Source organism: Ceratotherium simum, chromosome 7, assembly GCF_057802395.1.
Source record: "Ceratotherium simum simum isolate JZ-2026a chromosome 7, ASM5780239v1, whole genome shotgun sequence".
NCBI lineage: Eukaryota > Metazoa > Chordata > Mammalia > Perissodactyla > Rhinocerotidae > Ceratotherium > Ceratotherium simum.
Window position 1 is genome coordinate 78,318,249 of NC_141906.1, and position 23,082 is coordinate 78,341,330.

General features: G+C 47.5%; 1 protein-coding gene across 1 annotated transcript in view; it reads right to left on the reverse strand.

Moving 5' to 3' along the window:
- KIRREL3 (kirre like nephrin family adhesion molecule 3) overlaps positions 1 to 23,082 on the reverse strand; it is a 532,888-nt gene that overhangs the window by 507,848 nt on the left and 1,958 nt on the right. The window contains exon 2 of the mRNA XM_087433920.1: positions 22,035 to 22,454. Within this exon, the coding sequence (XP_087290046.1) occupies positions 22,035 to 22,089 (55 nt within the window). The 5' untranslated portion in view covers positions 22,090 to 22,454. The remainder of the gene's footprint in view (positions 1 to 22,034; positions 22,455 to 23,082) is intronic.

The window sequence follows — 23,082 nt, forward strand, 5'->3', positions numbered from 1 at the left end:
TTTCTGAACATGGGCACACTTTCCAGAGGGTACTGAGAAAACAACAGGAGCTTACCAGGGGTGGGAAACACAATTTTAAGGGAGAGAATGGTGAATGCACAACTCTCAAACAAAACTGAACTCCCCAAACACAGTCAAAAGCACAAACTCTCAGACAAGTAGCTATTAAGGACATAGAGTCCAAATTCCCCCGGAACAAAAGACCCGTCTATAACTACTATTTATCACCCAGAAAACATTCTTTTTGTTCCATTGTCAATGCTCCACAGACCACATCTGCTTTTGGACAGAGGAGGAAGAGAGAGAGAGAGAGAAATGAATAGAAATGAGAGTATGAGTTTCATTTATTTATTTATTTTACATATAAATCAGCTAATCTGTTTAACATTCATATTAAAGTTGTAATCACCTTTGCACACATTAAAATACAAACTAGCACAAGTAATAGGCCTTAAGAACAACATTACAATAGCTATTAACATATAACAGCTACCTTATCAACTTACAACATCCCTATAAAATAATAACTGCATCCAGGATTGATTTGAGGGAAGCTCATTCTCCCCGAGCACTGAAGCCTGACACAGAGTCTGGGGAAGCTGTGAGTCGGGCTGCATTTGGCTGACTCAGGAGGCAGCTCTGGGGTGGCGGGAAGAACACTAGACAGCAGTCAGAGGCAGGAGCTTTCCTTTTGGCTCTATTATCCACTGGAGATATGAGTGGGGTCAAATTTCTCAACCTCACTGAGACTCAGTTTCCTCACCCACAAAATGGAAATACGGATCTTTTCATCATAGTGCTTTCTGTGGAGAATTAAATGAGATCATGAGAAAACACCTGGCATAGGGAGCAGGTACTTAACAAATGTTAGTGTCTTTTTTTCTTTCTTTTTTTTTTTTTTGTGAGGAAATCAGCCCTGAGCTAACATCCATGCTAATCCTCCTCTTTTTGCCGAGGAAGACCGGCTCTGAGCTTAAATGTTAGTGTCTTTTGAAGACAGCTAGGTGCTAGAGGTGGCAAGGGCTGAAAGGGAGGCTGCAGAGAACTGGACAAGCTCTAAACAACATGGTATCTTTTCTGCTCATTCATCTCATTTACTCACTCATTAAACATTTGTTGAGCACTGTCATAGATGATCAGATGATATAAAAATGTTAAAAGATTAGAGTTTCTCTCCTTTTGGGACTCACAATTGAGGTGGTAAGATATCAAGTAAACAAGAAGCTGGACCAGACGGAACACATGATACAACAGAATATGTACATCATGGCAAGGGAGGACAAAGAAAGGAGCGACTCTGAGCGGGAAACAGGAAATAACTTCATGGCAATGGTGATGTTGGAGCCAAGCCTTGAAATGTGAAGACAAGTATTTCAATAAATGATGAGAAAAGAATATTTCAATAGGCTCAGGGAAAAGCATAAGCAAAGACATGAAGGCATGGTATATCCAGGGAAAATCATTTTCTTTTTTTTGGCTAAAGCTTGGAGAGCAAGGAGAAATACAGGGAAGATGACCCTGAAAAGATAATTGGTGCAGATGGTGGAGTACTCTAAATGTGAGCTGATGGTGTAGACCTCAGATACGAGGTGGAGGTGCTGGGCTCTGTTTTATAGGCACAGGGTAGCCAGTGGACTTTTCTGAGGTGGGGAAGAGTAAATCTGACTTGTATCCTGGGAAGATACAAGCAGTGAAGAATGATGGTGGTGAAGGATGACGTCAGAAAAAAGTGAGGAACTTGATAGGATGCTATAATAATTGGGGAGAAAATGATGAAGATAAGTCATGACAAGACACCTGATTGGATATAGGAGATGAGAAAGAGGCTAGTGATGACTCAGGTGTCAGAACTAGGTATTGGCAATATGGGGTATCCTTTACTGAGATTAGGACTACAACGGGGGATAAAATGATGAGTTCAGTTTTAAGATTGTTGAATTGGAAATGACAATGGGATATACATGAGAGCCTCATGGAGTAGGAAACTAAATGACCCACAAGTATATTTTCATTGTTACTTGCTCTCGTAATTAGCCATTAGAATGGGTGCTAGGAGTATAAACTTGGAACTCACCAAGATTCAGGTAGGATAAAATAAAATAATTTTGGGATCACTCAGAAATGTTGACCCCCAGTACTTAAGCAGTGAATGATGGTATATTTAGAGCTCTATACAATGGACTACTGTTAACCATTTATATTGCTACAAAGTGCTATTCTTACGTGATGAGCTTACAAATTTTGATGCTGAGTTTTAAACATTTGAAGACTTGTAGCACAGTTCCACCTCTGTTACCTAGGTATCTAGGCCAGACAAAGAGAAGAAAAATGGCCAGTTGAACCCAGTGGGGGCGCTCTTATGTTTACAAGCCATTCTATCTTATATATTCCTAAAGTTAGCCCAGGGTCTCCCCAGGCTACAGATGTTAATGCTGATGTTCTACAGTGGCCAGTATCAAGTGATTTCCTACCAGAGCCTGGAGAAGGACTGATGGCCTTCAGGCCTACTGAGAGCAAGTTGACTAATTGCCATTATCCTTTAGGAAAATAACCAGGAGGTGTGATATGTGCTACAGCTATAGGACTCCAGGCAGAAAATAGGCCAGCACCTTCTAGGAAGAGCTACACAAACCTGTACTCCTCTGGCTGAAATGTGACTCTGCCCCTTACTACCCAAGTCTATGAAGGAAAGGCAATTAGACTTTTCTTAATGGGGGAAAACATCTTGCCCTTTTCGGCATTGTTAAAACCATGTGTCTGGGTGTCTGAGGAGACCTCAAGCCATCCACGCTTGGGGGGCTGTTTCCAAAGCACCCCCTCAGTGGAGTAGGCTCTGAGCTCGGTGCCTGGGGAGTGGTGGGGAGGCCTCTGTCTCCACCCCAGAGGGCATCCCTGCCCTGGCCCTGGGCCCTACCCAGCTTCTGGTGGTGGTGCTTGGTGGGGCTGGTGGCTGGGGAGATTTCTGAGCTTCTGCACCACACACTCCCTTTCCAGGAGACTCTGCCAGGGATGGCAGCCTTTAAAACCTTATTAATATTCAAATCTATTCAAGTCATTTCAATTTGAATTCTATGCATATTATCAGATAGAACAAAATGCAAATATATACAAATTTATCCATATGAAGAAATAAATAGGGGGAACTCTGCATAATGGGATTATAATCATTCCCAGGGCTTGTCTCTCTCCTTTAATTCCTCAGAGCCCCGAGGCCCAGAGCTGGTTGTGGTGCTCACCCAGGGACTGTTTGGCAGCAACATAATGTTCCCTGGACATAGGCTCTTTGAGGGTGGAACCTTTTATAAACCTATTTACAGATGCTGTCATTGTCCACTGATTGCCTCTCTCCCTGGGCTTCCAAGCTCGAGGTGCGGGGGATTTGCAGGGTGAGCGTGGGTTGGGGGCAGACTCAGAGGCCATCTGGGGCCTCACATTTTGCCACTCCTGGAGGCCTGGGAGCTGGGTCAGTCACTCCGGCCCTCGCCGTGCACCAGCCAAGGGGCCTAACAGAGCCAAGTCTTCCACGGAGTCTTGAGGCATCTGGTGGTGGGTGGGTGGGGAGGGGCTAAGCTTCCAAATTCCTTAAATCTCAAACCTGAGGGAGACCTCATAAAGCCTTTAAAGTACATTAATGGAATCTCAAGACCTAGATGATCCAATACTGTGGCGTCTAACACTATCACAATATACACTCTCCTTTGCTTTGCACGTGGTAGGACACACAAACTTACCCTTGAGCCTGCAACTCCACGTTCACCTCCACGCACTGTTTGCACCCACTCCCCTGTGCCTCCTTCCTAGCCAGATCCTCGGTCAAAAGCCATAAATTCAAGCAGGCAGGAGGCAAAGAGAGAAACATCCAAGTGCGGGCACTAACCCTCCTACCCTATAGCAAACCACACGTAGGACAACACAACGCCCATGTCTCCTTTGTTTTACACTATTGTTGTTGTGGTTTATCTCTGTTTCATTTCAGTTACTCCAAAGACAGGAGGAGGCAGAGCTCTATGGTATTTTAAAGGAGAGTTCCTATACTCCATGCTAATGAAGCCAAAGTGGATCACTATTAAGAATTATTTAGTGAGGCTTAACTACAGAATCTAAGACATGCTCCCCCTAATCTCTCCCCACGGGACCCAGTAACTGTTGCATCTAGTAGCAGCTCCATTGATTAATGGAAGCGTAATTTATATCAAGTCAGAGTACAACATTATAATAAGCATTTCATACTAAGTACCTTTTACATGATAATCCCAAGTACTTCATAAATATAAACAGGGAGGAAGATCATTCTCTCTAATTTAAACACAGGGAGACTGAGGCACAGATTCCTCTCGCTGAGAGGTAGGACAGGAATGCCTACGTTTTCTTGAAAAGGAGGGGTGCCCAACTCCCTTCTGTCTTTGGTCCCTGTGGTAGGCAGAACACTGAGCCCCCAAAGATCTCTATGTCCTAATCTGTGAATATATTACCTTACAAGGCAAAGAGGACTTTGCAGAGGTGATTAAGTTAAACGATCCTGAGATGGGGAGACGATCCTAGGTTGTCTGGGTGGGCCTGATCCTTACAAGAGAGGGGCAGGAGGATCAGATTCAGTTGTAGTAGATGTGATGACAGAAGCAGGAGGTTGGAGTGATGCAAGGAAGGAACCACAAACCAAGGGAGGCGGGTGGCCTGCCTCTGGGAGCCAGAAAAGGCAAAGAAACGGATTTTTCCTAGAACTTTCAGAAAGAACCAATTTAGGCTTCAGCCCAGTGAGACCCATTTCAGACTTCTGACACCGAGAACTGTCATACATTTGTGTTGTTTTAAGCTACTAAAGTCTGTGGTAATTTGTACAGCAGCCATAGGAAACTAATATAGTCCCCAGACAGCCTTTCTCACCTGAGGTTTCTCTTCTGAGCCAAAGAACCCGGAAAATAATACAAATAAATATGTTTTCCCTTTTTCCAAGGATAGCATATAACTAGCACCATTTTAGATGCATAGGAAATAATGTAATTCACTAATACAGTGGATGCCTTGAGGGCATTAGGGTGTAACTCTCCTGATGAACCCTGCTGAGAAAGGTTACCTGGATCACCCAGAAAGCAGTAAAGTATCTTGCCTTGAAAAGAGACTGAGGATGCTGAGCAGATCTAGTCTGACCTTGAGCACTAGCCCAACACATCTGGAAACATCGAACCAGAGGATGGCAAATACCTCACCTCTGCATAGCGCCCTTCATACTGTTTCAAAGCGCTCCTCAGTAAGTGACAGCTTTGTGAGGCAGGTAGAGAGAGAGCCTGATTCCTTTTGCCTATGAGGGCCACGCTCAGAGCCACGCCACAGGCACAGACAGAGCAATGGCCTCCTGGCCTCTAGGCCAGGGTTCTCACATGCTTGAGGGTGAGGAGTTGTGGCGGGTGCTCTAGACACTCAACAAGTTCTTCCTCGACTGACAGGCTGACATACTGACGCTTCATACTCCACGTACTGTGGGGGGGCAGGGCACGGCCATGGTGTGCAATGAAAGGCCGCCCTGGGAGGAGCTTCCAGGCCACTGCCAGGCACTGCTAAGTCCTTACGTAATGAAGCTACTTGTTCTCTTTATTATGCCTCATTTACAAGAGACAGCCTCAGTCCAGAGCAGTTTTTTCACCAGCCTCTGCACGGAGACCCTCGTGCCTTAGTTGAACCCAGCCTTCAGTACTTGATCAGGATCCCTGCCCACGCTCCCCTCACAAGTTGCCATCCTGCTTCTCAGTGGAGGTCCTCACTCCATCATGCTCCATGTGAAGATGCGGGAAATGGCCCCAGGCGCCCACTCTGCCAAGCACCCTCTAAGTATACACTCCTTGGGGGCAGGAACCCAGTGGGGAGACACGGAGGAGGGGGAGTGGAGGAACCACTGGGCCTGGATTTGGAGCTCCTGGGTTTTCATCTTACCTTCACCCTTACTACTGGTGTGACCTTGGAGAGGCCACTTCACATAACTTGGTCTCATTTTCCTTATTTTTTAAAGAAAGGATGAGTTGACCATAATAAACATGAAAGGACTCTGGAAACCATAAAATATTATATAAATGTAAGGAGGGATTAAATTATTACTACCTTTTCCCCAAGGAATACTTGGTGCTCACAGGTGCTCTAGCTGCAGAAGGCAATAATAATGATAAGTAGAGCACCTTCTCTGATGAAGCACTTTCACGGGTCGGCAAGGGAAACGCTGGGCACAGAAGGTGGAGGCTATCCAGAATCGCTGACACGTTACGTTCCTCCCTGCATAAGAAACACTGGTCGGGTGCGGACTATGTACCCAAGTCCAAAAGAGGCTCTGCACAAACTGAGACCAACAGGACCCAGACCTTGCCTTCCAGAAGCTCATAGGCTAGAAAGGAAGGAAGAAAGGAAAAAGCTGCTCCAACATATTGCACTCCAAGGGGTGGAAGGAGGGAGGAAGGGCACTTAAATTGGCTTGTGAGGAGGGAGGTCAAGGAAACTTCCCCTTGGAGACAAAGGGAGCAGGTCCTTAGGGTAGAAGTTGGCCGACCAGCATGGCAGAGAGGGGAGGTCCTTCCAGAGGGGAAGAAAGATAGGTGAGAAAGCCAGGAGGCGTGAGGGAGCAGAGAACACTCAGAGACATCAGCAGCTCGGTTTGGCTGAAGGGTGTGTGTGAGAGTGTGGGGGAGAAGAGAGAGGGCAGACCTCTGGCCTGAAGATTTTTATCCTAAAGGTGTTTGGACACCGTCAAAGGAACAGACAATGGTCCAAAGACAGAGACCTCTGTGCCCCCGAGTCTGGCACATTTGGCTATCTTCATGGCTAAGCTACTGAAGTATTTCACTGATGAATGGAAACTTGTGTATAAGGAGTGTGCCCTCATGGTCCCCATCTGGATCGGGGAGAGTTAAAGCTGTTGTTTTGAACCCTATAGTCTTAAGATCTCCAGGAGACGAAAATGTCTGTCTCCCACACATATCTCAGCTTGCTCAATCTTTCTGTCTGTCCATCTGTTTCTCCTTGCTAGCCTGACAGCCACACACACCTGTGCCTCTCCCGCCTCCTTTCTTCTAACACTACGTTATACAGACATCTGGGAATGCTCACAACGCGTACACAGCAGCCATGGGTGGGTGGTGGGGAGGTTTGAGGGAACCTTTAAATCTCGCACTGGCTCCGCCTCTCTCTGCTCTCCATCGCTGCATTCATCCGCTCCTGCATTTGGTTTCCCATTGGCGATTTGGGTTGAATAAAGAGACCCAGAGGCCTAGCGATGAGAACATCTTTTTTTATGAAGTGAAAAATAAAATGACAGTAAGCAGCTAGCAGGTCCCAGTTCACAATGAAGTGAATACCAACGTCTGTGGTTGTATTGACCTTGAAGATTTTTTTTAAAAAAGAACAAGAATTCTCGGGGTGCATTATTATATACATTCTGAATCTCTTCACTGTACAAAGCAGAAAATCCATCCGTTACGGACATGGGCATCTGGTGGACAGCCCTGACTTTTAAATAAACCCTCAAAAGTGCAGGTGGAAGAAAACCTGTGGCCGTTCTTAGTGGCATTCTCCCCTGTCGGCACAGGCGATCACATGGCTTTCCTAGGCTTTCCCGAGGTGGGACAGGGTGACAGTCACACAGAAAGGAGGGACTCTCAGCTCTCCTCAGTTGCGAGGAAGGCGGTGATGTCAGTGACAGACGGCGGTGTCGCCACGTTCCAAACTGTATGTTCCTGGCCTCCTCCCACGTCTGGTTTCCTGTGCCCAAGACCCACTCAGTCATTCCCAAGTCCATCCTCACCGCACAAGGCATCCTAAGACAACGTGACGTGAAAACTCTTAGAGGTCCCACGAGTCACCTCAACTCCTCTGGTTAAAACTGCTCTCAGACTCCTTGTACACCCCACGTTAATATGAGGGGGATTCACGTGGGGGGAGCAAGGTGTGGCAAAGAGGAGCTGGGGATAGAACAGTGTTCTCAGCATTAAGTGTACCTCAGAATCAGCTGGAAGACTTCTTAAAACACAGGCTGCTGGGACAAGCCCCAGAGTACCTGATTCAGGAGGCCTAGAAAAGGGCCGGAGACTCTGCATTTCTAACAATTTCTCAGGTGATTCCTAAAGCTGCTGATACTGCTGATCTGCCCACCACACTCTGAGAAGCACTGTGATAAAGACTCCATGAGTTCAAATAACCTGGGGACCACCTTAAGGCCCTAATCCTCCTTTGATACAGGAAACAGTTACCTGTCAGGTACACAGAGATGAAGTCCATGCTCAGAGGTAGGGGTGCATACTGACCTGCTAAGATGCCTTTCCCATCACCATCGTGAATGAGCAAATCTGGTAGAGTTTATATCACGCCTAATATGGAATTACGTCTAATACGGAATTGCATCTGATATATAATTTTTTAGTTGAAGAAATATTTATTAAGCACCCACTTTGTTCCAGTCACTGTGCTAGGCACCCTCACTGCGTGCTGTTCCCACAGCCCCATCATCTGCTCAGAAATTAACCAAGAAAAGGAACATTGTCACAATCCTACAAACTGGGGGCAGAGGAAGGAGGCAGAGCAGAGGCAGGCGTTCCCATGCCGGCAGATGCACCCACCAGAAACTTGTTTTCTTTCTCTGGACAAGTCTCTCCTAACCGGTTGTTTTAAGGCATCGCAATCTTTACTGAGAGGGAAGCTGTGGCCTCCATGCCCCACGTGCTGGTGCCTGGTGGACATGCAAATGCTCTGAACACTAGTCAATAAAGGGAGCAAAAGGGCCTGGTGTCAAGGAGATTCATACCTGGATTAGAAAATACTATTTTCAGTTCATATGGCCCTTAAGAAACATTCCTGCCCTGACTGTGTAAACGCTGAAGGTAGATGACATAACATAACATAGGAAGACTGCGACTGACTTCAACAATGTCAGAAGACTAAGAGAATTGAACTTAAAAAATACAGCAGTATATATATTTTTTATTTTCCTTGGTACAGATCTTAGAAAATAAACGTCTGTTGATGATGAGAGGGAAATGCAGATGTATTATTATTATTAGCAGAAAAATGGGAGGAAACTAATATGTTTTTCTGGATGGTATTTCTTGATTCTGATCAGCTCAACATTCAGGTGTTTTCACCTATTAAGTATGGATTTCTATCTTTGAACACTTCTGCTCTAGCCTGATGAAGAGGAAGCCCAAAGCAGAGCTCATGCCCAGAGAAAGGGGCCTCCAAGTGGACCTGGAGCCCTGGCAACGGCTGACAACGCCCTGCCGATATGATCCGTGTGTTCCATGAGGGGCTCAGACTTTGGAATAAAGAGAAAGAATTGCATGTCTTCCATGTGGAGATCTATCTGCCCTGCATTTTTCCTGTGTTCCTCTGATTCGATCTAAAGGAGCTTTGAAAACTTCAAAGAACTTTTATGTTTTGCTAGTTTATCATAAGTGACTATCTTAAAGCAATATTACGATTTTAAGCCTGGCCTCGGTAACTACGTGCCATCTTCAGAAATGATTTCTGACATGAGGTAAGATGCACCTGCTGCAGCCAAAGTGAGGGGAAGCGAAGGCTGAGCGGCCTCGGCCTCTCCTACATTTCAAGAGGCCTTTCTATTTCTCCCTAACGATCACTATTAATCATTTCAGAACCATATGGTCTCTTGACATTTTTACTATTCTAGACTTGACAAAAGGGAGGGTTTTGATGTCCTGGAACGCCTTTTTAAGCAGAGTAGCCCTGTTCTTACAGCTAACACCAGGCCAACCTCTCCCTAAGCAGAATGAGGTTTTAGTTTTTTTTTTAACCCGTGGAAGGAAAGTTAGGTGGTGATGGATTCTCGCTAAGAAATCAGTATTTGACTTTCCAAATGTTAAGCTAAACCGGAGCTAGGTTGAGGAGGTAAAGAGCAGCTGCCAGCCATGTAGCAAAGCTTCCCGAATTCTTACTTGCTTTTGTATTCCAGGAGATGTTTTCTTCCATTTTTATCAGCTCTTCTTCCCAAGCCCTACAAGTTAAGGAGGAGGAGGAACATAGGCCAGGCCAGGGCCTTCTGTGACTTACTGACAGCCACACAGCTGTCGAGCACCGGTGTGGCGGGAATTCCTCCTGCAGGGACAGGCAGCAGGGAACGGGGCTCTGCACATGGGTGTTTGAATGGCGGTTCCATCACGTGCCAGTTGTGAGACCACTGGGCAGGTTACGGGGTCTGTCTGAGTCACAGTGGTTTTCATTGGCAAATGGGGATGACAATCCCTGCTCCATCAGGTTGCTGTGAGGATTAAATAGGGGAACGCATGCGAAGCTCTGCAGAGGGCCTGGCCATAGTCTCAATAACACCTCCCCGTGGCTGCCTCCAATCCAGAAACCACAAGGCGTCCGTAGTGGAGAGAAACACGATGAGGCCAGCAAATGGAGATGTTATGGGCTTGATTCTTTTCTATTCTCACCATTTCCCATCTCCCTGGTTCAGCTTTCTATCAAGGAATCCCAAAGCACTAATGAAGGTTGTGTTTGTGAAAGGAGAAAGGGTAGCAGGCGGCTAAGTCAAGGGGCCAGGAAGGACCCACAGCACACACCACGTTGGTGTAACAGCTTTTTATAGGTGGAGCAGCTCAGTCTCGATTATTTTTAGCAAATTCTCAAATTATCTTGTTCTATTTTCCCCCTGACCTGTGTAGCATCGAATCCACAGTTTGAAATAAGGTTTGGCAAGCCTCGTGCAAAAAAGTTTTCATCTCTGACATGAGATGCTCAAGAAGTCACTTGCCATTGCAAATGGAACTATTAGTAAAATGGACAGAGCAATCCTACCTTCTCTTCAACTCCACTGCCCCCCACCCCCACCCCCAGAAAGACAGACAGTGTGAGGACAGACGGACGGATTGGGCAGGCTGCAGCTCACCTTGCTCCTGAGAAAGCATTCTGATGGTGAGTCAGGTGTGGGAAGCTGCTTGGGTTTAAGCAAAACCCGTCTAAAATCCTACAGGTAACCAAAACCTAAAGAATGATCCAATAATGTCTGATGGATTCCAGCAACAGAAACGGCCATTCTACCAGCCACTCAGGCCACACAGAGCAGACAAGGAGCGGACTGCTCCGATCATGGCCTCCCCCTTCCTTCATCCTATGTCCTACTATCTTAGTCTATGCTGCACAGAGATTGACCCCAGGGTCTTAGAAACATCTCACTGGTAATTCTCAAAAGATGAAAAAGGCGAGCTGCCACCCCCTAGGAGACAAAGGAAGATGTGAGGCGTTCTTGGGGCCAAGAGGGCCCCTCCACCTTGCCTCCTACACAGCACAGGGCAGGCATCAGCGCCTAGCGCCTGCCTTAGGAACTGGTCACCTTGCCTGGAAAGATGCACTTGCAAACAAACAGCCAAGGCTCATGGTGATTTGTTTTAATGGTGCCTGTTTCTGTCCACAGGTGAAAACAGAGGAGCACCTCTTCAGCCTGCCCATGAGATCAGGAATAATGAGGACTAATTTTAGCATCTGTTTGTTTTGCTTTTTCAGCATGAGAGGGGAGCAGCCGCAGAAATTTTGGGTCCTGGATCATTAAAGGGGAAAATACCTGGGAGAGGGGCAGTGGGCCCAGGCCTGGGAGTGGGCTCGCGGGGAGAAAGGGGACTCCTGGCTGCCAGCCACCCTCCTGGGGAGAACTGCCACATTTATCACCCCCAGGGAGACATCGCCCCAGGAAAACCCACACGCTAGCTGAAGTTTCTCTGGCTCCCTCTCGCTGTAGCTCTTCAAGCCCCTTGCGCCTTTTTGATTGTACCCATCTACCTCTTGCCACTCTTCACAGGCAGTCCCCTTCACACTCTGCCCTCACATCATCAGAAGGAGGAGGAAGGAACTGAGCCCCCGCAGGAGGTGACGCCACCCAGAAGGCCTGCTTCTCCCTCCTGTGCCCCCTGCCTCACGCTCGGCTGCCCCAGCCCTGCTGTCGGGCAGAGAAGGACCCAGGCACCCTGACCAGAGCCCAGCTCTCTTCCACCACTCAGGGGCCTCCCTGGGCCTCTGGCTCTCGGCTCACTCCTGGGCTTTGCAAGCGCTGCTGCTGCCACCATCAGGCGGACATAGGAACTGCAGGGCTCCCCTGGTTTTATATCCCACACGGAACGGCCAGCTCCTGGCTGATGTGGTCCCAGGGAGAGAGCAGGCCCTCACTCCGCAGTCGCCCTCACACAGGTGCAGCATCCTATGTAAGAAAAAGGCTTCAGAGTCCAGCTCCTTGATGAAATGGGACTCCTTGTGGACGTGGGGCAGACCCCAGCGCCCTTAAGCGAGGTGGGGAAGAGCGCAGGTCTTAGGATATGGAGAACAAAGCCACTGAGATTAATTAATAATTTCTTTGTCATGAGGGCAGTGAGGCAGGGAAGGGTGGCAGTCACTTCTTGTGTGTCACCCGGGATGGGTCTCCAAGAAAGACCTCTAAGTTTCTGTCCTCTGAATGCCTGCATGATGAGCCAACAAGGTCCCAGTGTCAGTCTCAAGCTGTCACAGCTCCCAGCATCGCCAGGGGTGACAGGTGGACTGTCACACTGCACCAGAGCTGAGTCACCTGTGACATTTGCAGGTGACTGACAGAAACGGGAACTGACATGCATTGAAGAACAGAAGGACGTGATTGTTTCTTGCTGAAACTGAAGAGTGGGTGGCTTGCCAGAGGATGTTTCTCTTGGCAGTGTTCCTGGTGACCCAGTGGTCATTCAGGGCCTTCCTCGGAGAGGAACAACTTCCTACAGGGCAAGACCACACTTTGAGTCGTCAAGTTCTTTCCTCTGCCTCCTGGAGCCCTCTCAGCATCTGTACGTGGTGACGTCAGAGCACAGCTTTCTCCTCCTCCTTTCACTGTTCCTCACAGTTCATTCACTATTTCAACATTTATTCATAGACATCTACGTCCCGAATAGCGTGCTAGGCACCAGGGGGATAAAAGAAATGGATATTTTAATGGACCAATTAAGAGAAGAAAAGTCCCTGCTCTTGCTTTCTTTTCTTTTCTTTCTTTCTCTCTTTCTTTTTCTTTTTTGTCAGAAGGGCCACCAAAGGAGCTACCCAAGCAACATCTCCTGATTGCTCTTTAGTCCAAAAGGCTGGCCTGTGATTTCCCCTGGACCATGTGCCCTCAAGGTAAAGCTGAATGCCAGAGAAGTGAAGGAACCAACTCAGGAAGAGTCTGGATCAGAAAGAGACAGAGCTACAATGCAGGGTCACTGCTCAAAGGTCAGCTCCCCAATTTTCATGGGGAACCCCTAAAGCCCTCTTCTATGCCTAGACACTGAGATTCCCACAGATTATAAGACCATGACTCGTTTATGCCACAGCTTAAGATCTCATGCATTTTTCAGTTTGAGGATTTGGAGCAACTGGATCTGCTGGCATCTTGAGAAGCATCAAGGCGCATGGAAAAGTGAACCTGATTGGGAGTGACTTTGGTCAGGCACCACAAGCTTTCTGAGAGTACGACAGTGAGGATGGCAGCCTCTCAGTGCTACCACGGTGATGAAATGAAGTAGTACTTGTTCACTCTGCAACACGTGAAGCTTTATACAAATGCTAATTATCAACATAATCATCAAGAGAAGAACATTATTACTGCCACCACTACCACCACCGACAACCAAAAGAATCTGCCTGGCACCTACAAGAAAATGTGCTGGACAAAGAGATCTCTAATACATCATTGACCTTCTAGGAATTTATTATCCAGAATAAGTAGATTGTTGCTAATAGATAATATTCAGGGAATCTTAGAATTGGAGAGGATTTGGAAGTCATCTAGTCTACTCTTCAATCCATTTCTGACGAATTGACTCTTCCATTCTTGCTGGCCCGAATTCCACTCCTAGTCAGAACACTTTCAGTGATAGGAGACTGTTCAATGGGCCAGCTGTAGACACTAGAGTTAGAGAAGGACAGTCTTGGAAATGTCACTGCCTATTTCTTGCAGAACAACTGAGGTTTTCGCTTCACTACTGAGCTCGTCCCGCCAGCCCCCACCAATTCCTAAGTAGGCCAAAGTGTGGGATGCATGGGTGGATTCGATGTCGTTCTTTACTTTTGAATGAAAGGTTACCTGGTGCTGGAGACTTGTAAACATGTCTAACATCTTCTGAGTAGAATCACTTAGCTTGTAACCTTGTTTTCCCCAAAGCTAGTGTAGCTTAGCTTCCTCTTGAGAACAGCAAAGAAATCATCAGCAAAATGTCCCTTGGCATCTCTTGCACGTCTCATCCTTGCTCTTCTCTCTCTTTCTGGGTTACCATTCATCCTCAATGTTAAGCTGCCTCCCTCTCTGACTAACCTTCCAGAAGCCCTAGAAACTGGCAAATCCCATTCCTCAGTGCCCTCCATCCGACTAACCATCCAGTGTGCACTCAGCCATCCCTCCTTCTGCATGCTCCGTGTTCCCTGCCACATTCTCTATCTAACACATCACTCTTACGTCTACCTGTTATCCTTCTCTGCCCTCCCTCTGGAACATAGACCAACAGTTAAGGTCAGTTCCTCCATACTTACTCTCTGGCTCACTTTTCCATTGCTTTACACACTAGCTATGAAGGAAGATGAGCTGGAAAGAGCAAGTATATTTCCATTCAATTCTGTACTTTTTTAAGCCCCATGTGAAACACAGGGAATGCCAAGAAGAATGAATAACGTCTTTTTTTTTTTAATATTTTTTAATTTTTAAATTTTATTTATTTATTTTTACCCCAAAGCCCCAGTAGATAGTTGTATGTCATAGCTGCACATCCTTCTAGTTGCTGTATGTGGGACGCAGCCTCAGCATGGCGGGAGAAGCGGTGCGTCGGTGCGCACCCGGAATCTGAACCCGGGCCGCCAGCAGCGGAGCGCGCGCACTTAACCACTAAGCCACAGGGCCGGCCCAATAACATCTTGATCCTTCTTTTTTTTCGATCCATGGAACCCATGGTATAGAGAAGACTACAGACCCATAAGCTACTAACAGTGTTTCTAAAGAATAGACCTAATTTTGATAATCCATTTTCAAAACATTTAGCATGGTATGTACGACCCTTCACAAGCTGCCCCTTCCCGTCCCCAGCTTCCTCTCCCACTCTCCTCAACACACTGGTATTCCAGCCACCCACACTCGGGTTGCTTCTGAACATACCTCATTCTGTCCTACCTTCCTGCCTTTGCACACACTCTAAGGCACAACCTGGAACACTCTTTCCACCCTTCATCTGGAGAACTCCTAGACAGCCTTTAAAATCAAGTCACCTCCTCTGCGCAGCCTTTTCTGATGCCCTCAGTCATTGCTGCTGCTCTCAAAACTCTCTGACAGCTCTGAGCTTGTCATATTGTAGCCTTGAGTCAAAGTGTCTGCTCCCCGACTGGACTGTGAGCTCCCCTGGGGCAGAAATATGGTCTTAGTCATCTTTGCATCAAAAGCCCCTGGCACAGTGCCTACCACATAGTAGGCCCCCCATGAGCGGCCAAGGGCTCAGCTTTAGTGTCATAAATGCTATTTGATCACAAAGGAAAGAGTAATAAACATGGCCCTCTGAGACACCAGACTATACGGAGCCCCTGGGCAAAAAGTGTGGGATGGAGAAAGTGATGTTTGGTTGTCATTGCTGCAACTCGCAGCGTCAGGTTTCAAATGTTGTCTTCCAGGCATAAGTCAGAAAGAACGTGAACTTGCCACAACTGTCCAGTGAACACAGGCCAGGTAAGCAAGCCATCTAGATAATTCAGCCTGATACACACACATCCTTTCAATACTGACAAAGTATGCCACTGCAGCTTTAGTTTCAATTATAAAAAGACAAAAAACGGCCTCAGGTAATCTACTTCACTTGCCTGTGATGACACCAGCACCAGGTGGAAGATCAGAGCGAGAGCTCCCCTCCCATTGGAGGAAAACGGCTGATTTGTTCTAAGTTCTGGACATCACTACACTTTAGCAATAAGTGGTGAGTGTGTGCAGAGTGGGGTGGCGGATGGGAGGAGGCATGGAGAGGGCATGGTAAGGCTTCTAGACTGCCAGGAAAAACCGCCCCAGGACATGTGGGGAGAGGCCAACACTGGCCACTTCTTTGCCTTCATTTCCAGAAATGAGATGGATGGTGTCTACCTCCCACTTTCCATGTCTTGGCCAGGGCTGCACCAGAATGACTCTGCAAGGAGCAGGATTCACCAAGCTGGCCACTATTTCCATGGCTTTAACTTGTCACCAATGTACCCAGGGAAAGCTGACATTTATTTAATCTTCATAGTGGTCTTGACTGTGTACTCAACGAAAACATTGTGTGCTTATGGAAGACATGTTTCCAAGCAGCTTATACTAAATTGCAGTGATATAAAGGAAACAGTTATCCAGTATTGACATTTACTGACTTCTAGAAGTATACAGCCAGAATACCCATTTTTACCATTGGGAGAGGAGGAAAAGAAAAAAAGCATAACGTTTGATCCCTAACTCCTTCAGTGGGTCAGAAGCAGAAAGTTAATGAAAGTGAGTGTTAAATGTGGTGGTGGAGATCCTCATTCTTGTGACAACAGTGTGGGTTCTGAGATAGCGTGGCATGCTGAAGCCCCTCTACGCTTAATCCTCAAGTTTGGCAGAAAGCAGGACGTAGCTTTCTTTGCGTTATGTGAGAGAAGTATTCCAGTGATCTGTAAGGTATCTATGTTCTTACTTGACGTGCACAACTAACTGGGTAGATTCTGGCTTTCCCCTGGGGAAAAGAAGATGGCACACGATGACATATGGAACAGTACTGTGTCTCAGTGCAGTAGACTCTGCATCATTCCCCTAACCGGAAATAAAATCCCACTCCGTTTGGAATTCACGGTGAAGCTATCACAACCTGGGCACAGGGTATCCTGTGCTGGCTTTGCTCCTCACTCCCTGTGGATAGCAGGGATGTGATATGAAACCCGAGGGAGCAGACACGCCCTAGGGCAGCAGCTCCAGCCAACCCCTGCTCCGTGAATGCTGGGGTGTCCACTGGCCTGGGAGAAAACTGGGGTCGCAATCCCTCTGCTCCAAGAACCACTGTTCAAGTCAGCATCGCTGTGGTGGTGAGAGTCCAGGCGTGGACTCCAGCCTGTTCACCATCTTACTGACCCTCTCCACTGCTGAATTCAAATTCCCTGTTACCAGGCACAGGAGGAATGCAGTGCCCCACTGTTCCTAGGTTGACCTCTATTAAAAATGCCTGCACTAATTTTTCACCTAAAAGTCATTTCAACATTTTAGAAGAATAGGGACTGTAGCTGAGAAATGATGCCTATGCCCACGGAACTCCCTCCCCACCCCCGATTTACATCAAGACCCTAAAATGAACGCTCTTGGCCCTCCTCCCCACTCCTCCATCAAAGGCAATTTTCTTTTCTGTGTTCATGTTTCCAAAACAGTTTATCTTTTTATCTCCTTGGAAGAAAAGTACTCTGCAAATCAAAGGTATCATTAGTATTGTTATTATTTTGCTATTGAAATCTCTTGAATTCACTCTGGATTATTCATGTGCTTTTTTGGGTCTGCAATATAATACTGCCTAAGTCACCCCCACTGGGCTGAACAAAAAAGAAAAATTGCATCTTCAGGCCTAATCCCCTGCTCCACCCGGTCTCCTGCTGGCCCTGGCTCCTACCAACATAGGCACACCAGGCGGAGCTGCTCCTTGGTACCATGCCTAGCTCACTGCTGCCACGTTCCAAGCAAGATCCTCCTTTGTAAGCCAAGAGGGAGGCCCCGTGGTATCCTCTAAGTGCAGTGTGAAGGCGTTGACCCCACCCCACACCCCTCTCCCTGTGGAGAGTTTCTCTTCCCTCCTCAATAGGTCTGCCTGGCAAGTGAGAACTCCCTGCTGGGCAGCAGATACAGTGACCACTCCCAGGCCCAACAGCCATGTCCCAGTTGCCCTCACCCAGAAGATTTGTGAAAGAAGTCGTCTCACACCCTTGGCAGTGATGCATTGACCTTCCAGGACAAAAGAAGCGATTCTTCCTCCTCTAGACAAGACGTCACACCACTTGGGGTGCTGGTGGGGGGAGCATCACACTTATTACTTGCCTCGTCTTGTGTTATATGACATTTCTGGGTAAGGATAAATGTTTCCAAAGTTGTTGTTCACTCCCAAGTTCCTTTTCGAATGTCTTCTCAGCCTGTACCCTCTACAATCCCCTCCATTCTTTGGCGGCCTCTGACGGGCTCATGCTATCTTCTGCTGCCCCTTTCCCCCCTCCCAAGGGAGCTTCTTGACAGTGAAACCCTCTTGCACTTGCTCCTCCCTTTCCATGCTTCCCGTCAACCCCACGGCTCTCTTCGCCCTGGTCCACTCTCTCTACTCACACTCTATTTTATCCTTCTGTCTGCTTGATGCCCTTCTATTCCCTTGGAGATTCATGTCACCATGAACCTCTGCCCCTCTGATGGCCATCCGACAGCCCCTTTTGGTGATTCCTGCCAGCAAGTCAGGAGAGCAAGTTGCTTAGTTTCTTTCCTATAGGAGACGAGACCCTAGATCAATCCTCACCTCAGGGGTGTCATTGATAGGAAGATGCAAGTTTTTACTTTCACTCCAACATATGCAGAGCAGCATGGCACACATGTAAACCTAACAAGAGATATGAGTTCACCAGAATTACAACTTTCAGACCCACAAAGTTACTAGACAGAACAGGACACTCTGGGAACACAAAACATCAGAAAGTGAGGAAGAGAACACCTTCCTCAGAGTGCCTGAAGTGGAAGACACCGAGTTTGTCCCACTACACACTCCCCAAACTGTCTCAGAACTTGTCCTGCTAGAACATCTTTCCTCCAAAGCTACTTAAGATGTGGATCTGCAGGCTTGGATGGGATGGGTGTTGAAGATGAAGGAGGGCACAGAAGGAAATAGTTGTGGGCAAACTGAAATGATAAAGGGAAAAAATACAGCAAGTTCTAAGTTTATGGATGATAAGAGAATCAATTCCTTTTCACCCAGGGGCAGAACATGCCTCTTCTCTGCAGGAGGCAAATTGTGCTGTGACATTATCCCTCTCTATACAAAGCACACGGTCCTGACAGCTGAAGGAAGAGGCATCCCCAGCAAGAGAGAAACCCATAAGCAGTACACACTGGCAGCTCTCCATTTCCTTGTGGGGAGCCAGGCCCAGGGACGTTGGCAGGGGCGGACACAGAGGACTGTCATTTTGGCCTTTCTACTGCCACCTTAAGAAAGATAAATAAATATTTAATCTCAATCTACACGAAAAGCCCAAACTTTAAAAGAATAGGGGTATAGCATACATGGACATTAATTATACCTAATTTCACTCTCTAAAGGGTTATGAAAAAAAGTAAAGGTGAATAAATATTTGACAAATTAGGAGAGAAAGGATGATTGAAATGGACTTTAAGAGTTTATCTAAATGTTTTACTTTTGAAGTCTTCAGAGCACTGTTGGAGCGCTCCCTCTGTATTGGAAGTAACACAATCAGGAGCAGGAAGCATGAGAATTGGGTTTCCAGAAACTCCAAAATGACATGCAGGTTCCCACTGTGAGAGGTTGCGGCAGCAGATGGATGTGTCACCAGAGTGCCAGATAAGGCCCTAAAAAGAACCCTGGACATTTGCTTTCCCTGAGTGGAGGGCCATCCCCGAGTCTCTGCACATTTCCTTGGAGAGCATCCCAGAAGGAAGAGCATGTGGGAGGCGGGGAGGTCAGGTGGGGTGCAACCTCAGGCGGGGGTGACAGCAGGCACCATCTAGAGCCTGTGGGCAAGTCCTCTCATGATCTGTTGGAAGTGGAATGCTCTATCCAATAACTTGATAACTATATGGCACCAGGTAGGGGCTGGACACAATATACGAACTAAGCATACATGTGTAGAGGGTCAAATAGAATCCTCTGGGGAATTCTCAACACTCAAAACAACATCCACATTAAAATAAATGTCCACAGATCAAGTTAAAAGATATTCTATCACAATGAAGTTGATAAAACATCATCCCACTTGACCCTTAATTCCTATAGTCAGATACTGTCTATTCAAGGGAGCTTCAGTGTCCAGAGATGTAGGGTATTCTGACTGGTGTCCACTTTGGTCTCACTGTCTTTCTTTAGACCTGTTTTGGAGTCCCGCGGACTATGCATCTCCATTTGGTAGGGTGGGCAGTGGTGACCAAGCTCAGAACACTCAGGAATGGCGAGGAACTATGAATTGCATGACGCTGTGGTTTCTTCTTAGTGCCCTCAGGGCTAAGGGTAGATGAAACAGAGCATTTAGCCTCCATAGGTAAATATTTAAAGATTCATATGAGGCAGTCAAGAAATAGCTCCGCACTGAAACAGGAATAAGCAAAGTGGAATATGCACACTGTGATGATTTAGACAGCCAGAGAGGCACTTAGACACCTATAGGCTTCTTATGCCAATCCAGAGAAGAGTCGCGGCTCAAGCTTCTAAGAACACAAAAGATGGATTAAAACGTGCACTGGTCCCATGAATATGTGTATGGGGGGATGGTTGGATCCTCCTTTCAGGGATTCTACATGCAACTTCTTGAGTGAATTGGTAAGAGGCAAAGGAGAATGGGAGTGAGTGTGTGTGTGTATGTGTATGCCCATAAGCAAGCACAAACAGATCCAAGAAAGAGGGTAATCTCACAAAAATAGTAATAGCACCCAAACTGTTTCTATACCAGTGTTCTGAGAGAGTTCTTATTCATTCAGCCTGAAAACTCTGGGGGAGGCAATTTATCTTCCTGCTGCTGTAGGGAGCCCCAGTGAGACGCATACAACCACATGAATACCTGGGGGGGGGGTGTGTGTACACATTATAATGATATACAGGCATAGGAAGATACACAGTCGTATGGAGGAAGGGCACCCCGAGTTTAATCAGGATGATCATAAGCAAAGTTTGATAAGGGGAAAAATCGGCAGCGACCATAAGCACCAGTGGAAATGCTGAGGAAGGAGGCGTGGGGTTTTGCTTACATTTGGCTTCTCCCTGACAGGGAAAGAAAGGCAGACATGCTGTTTGCTTGCAAAGCCAGCCACCCATGGCGGTGCTCGGCTTTCTCGAAAACTTTTACCCTTCATTTAATCAACAGATGGACGTGCTCTGTTGTGGATTTTTCTGAGAGAGCCCGGTCCCTCCCAGAGCTGTGCTGGCTGGCACAAATGCAGCCTCAGTTGGCAGAGGCAGCACTGGCATTCCAAAAGAGTGAGAAGGAACCGATTACTTCTCCCCTTCGGACTCAGTTCCACAGGTGACTCTTGATACCTTGGCTAAGTAGGCATTCACAATCCCTCTCCCGAATTTCCCCTCCTCTCCCTCCACCACGACCAGCCCCACCAGTGGCAGGGAGCCCAAAGGTGGCAAAGTTCTTTTTGGAAAGTCCACCAGCCTCTCTGCCCCTGCTAGGCTGCCGAAAGGAAACAGCACCAGGGGCGAAATTTCATTTTATACCCTGAATCTAGTGCTGTGTAGGACTCAGAATTCAGTCTTATTCAGAGAACTCGATTAAATTCAATGAAACTCTTTACAAGCTTTTCCCAGCCCCTGCAAATTACCCCCGCGGTACATTCGGTCATTGCAGCCCCTTCTGAACTGTGTGAAGGCACACATTCGCTTTCAACACGCTCAGGCAAGTCAGCCCTTATTCGAGCTGCAAGATCCACCTAAACACAGCTCTCCTTCCCCATCCTTTCCTTCTCCAACCGGGTCTGACGGAGAGGTGGTGCCCAGAAGTTCAGAGCGGCATATCCACGTAGATACTGCCTAATTAATATACCGGGAGCATAAAGAACTCATTTGCATTGGACAGTTTGAGCTGGATGTTGACAAGTGAGAGGAGAAAGTCATCCCCCCTCCCACACCCCTTCCTTCCAAAGAGGATAAACAGTACCATTTTGTTGCATTTTCAAAGGCAAAGAAGCAATGCCAGTGCATCTCGGCCGGGCAACGAGAGAAGCATCAATCAGACGAGTTTCCGAAGCCTGCCCACATTCCTGCCCTCAGCCTCCCGCGCCCTGACAACCCAGCCGACTTTCTTCGCAACTCCAGCCGCGCAGATCCTACCTTGACTGAAAAGGAAGAAGCAGACGAAGAGCAGATCGAGCTGGAAAGGTCTCATTCCTCAGCGCCGCGAGGGAGAGCCGGCCGGGCAACTTGGGTTGGCAGTTAGTTTCTCTTCCTCGGCGGCTCGCGGTGCTCAGCCTCCACCGCGGTCCTCTCCGGCTCGCGCCGACCATCTGCCTGTCCGTCGGTCCCTCCGGGCGGCCTCGGGCTCTCCGTGCCTCCGGGTACCAGCGGCCAGCCGAGACAAGTTGCCTGCTTCTAGCCGCCTCGGGAAGCCGGGATCGTCAGCAGCGTCCCCTCTCGGAGCAGATCCATTCTCTGGCTGTCGGCAGCCCAGGCACACAGCTCCCTCCGGCGGGCTCCTCCCACAGAAAGCGAGCGGGCGAGTGACGAGTGACAGAAGGGCTCCTTTCACTGAAGCTGGGGCGGGGGGAGAAGGAGGGGGAACAGGTCATAATTAAAGAGGAAACACTTGGAAAAAGGCGATCTATGCCAAACGGAAGGTGGGGGGAAAGGCTCTGTTCTTCCTTTCCTTCTTTTTGTCCCCCTAAATAGGGGAAAATTCAGCTTTTGTCACCATAATTGACCAAAAGGCATCTTGAACAGGGAGCGGAGCTGTGACTTGTTGTGCACACGACATAATGTTGTTTAACAGGAGTGAAGTTAAGGACGACTATATGCCTGTGCACATATTAAAATATGCATGCCTCGCCTTTGCACAAGGGACTGGAAACCGGGCTGAAAAGGGAAAAAGGAAGAGGTGAGGGGGTTGCATCTTTCCCCAGGAAGGACTTGGCTAGTGTGTGCAGCTGGAGTCTCCGAGTTGGGAAAGAGATAAGCACGCTCTGCATTTTTGAGACTTTCCTAGGAGAGGTAGGTAGGTAACCAAACCTGAGTGTTTAGACCTTAGTTTGCTTTGTATTACTCCAAGAAAACAAAATGAAGGAACTAGAGGGAAACCGAGTAGATCTGTGACACATGCCCATTTATTATTATTATCCTGGTTTGGGCATTTCCTAACGAGGACAGGGGAGTAGACTGTCTTTGC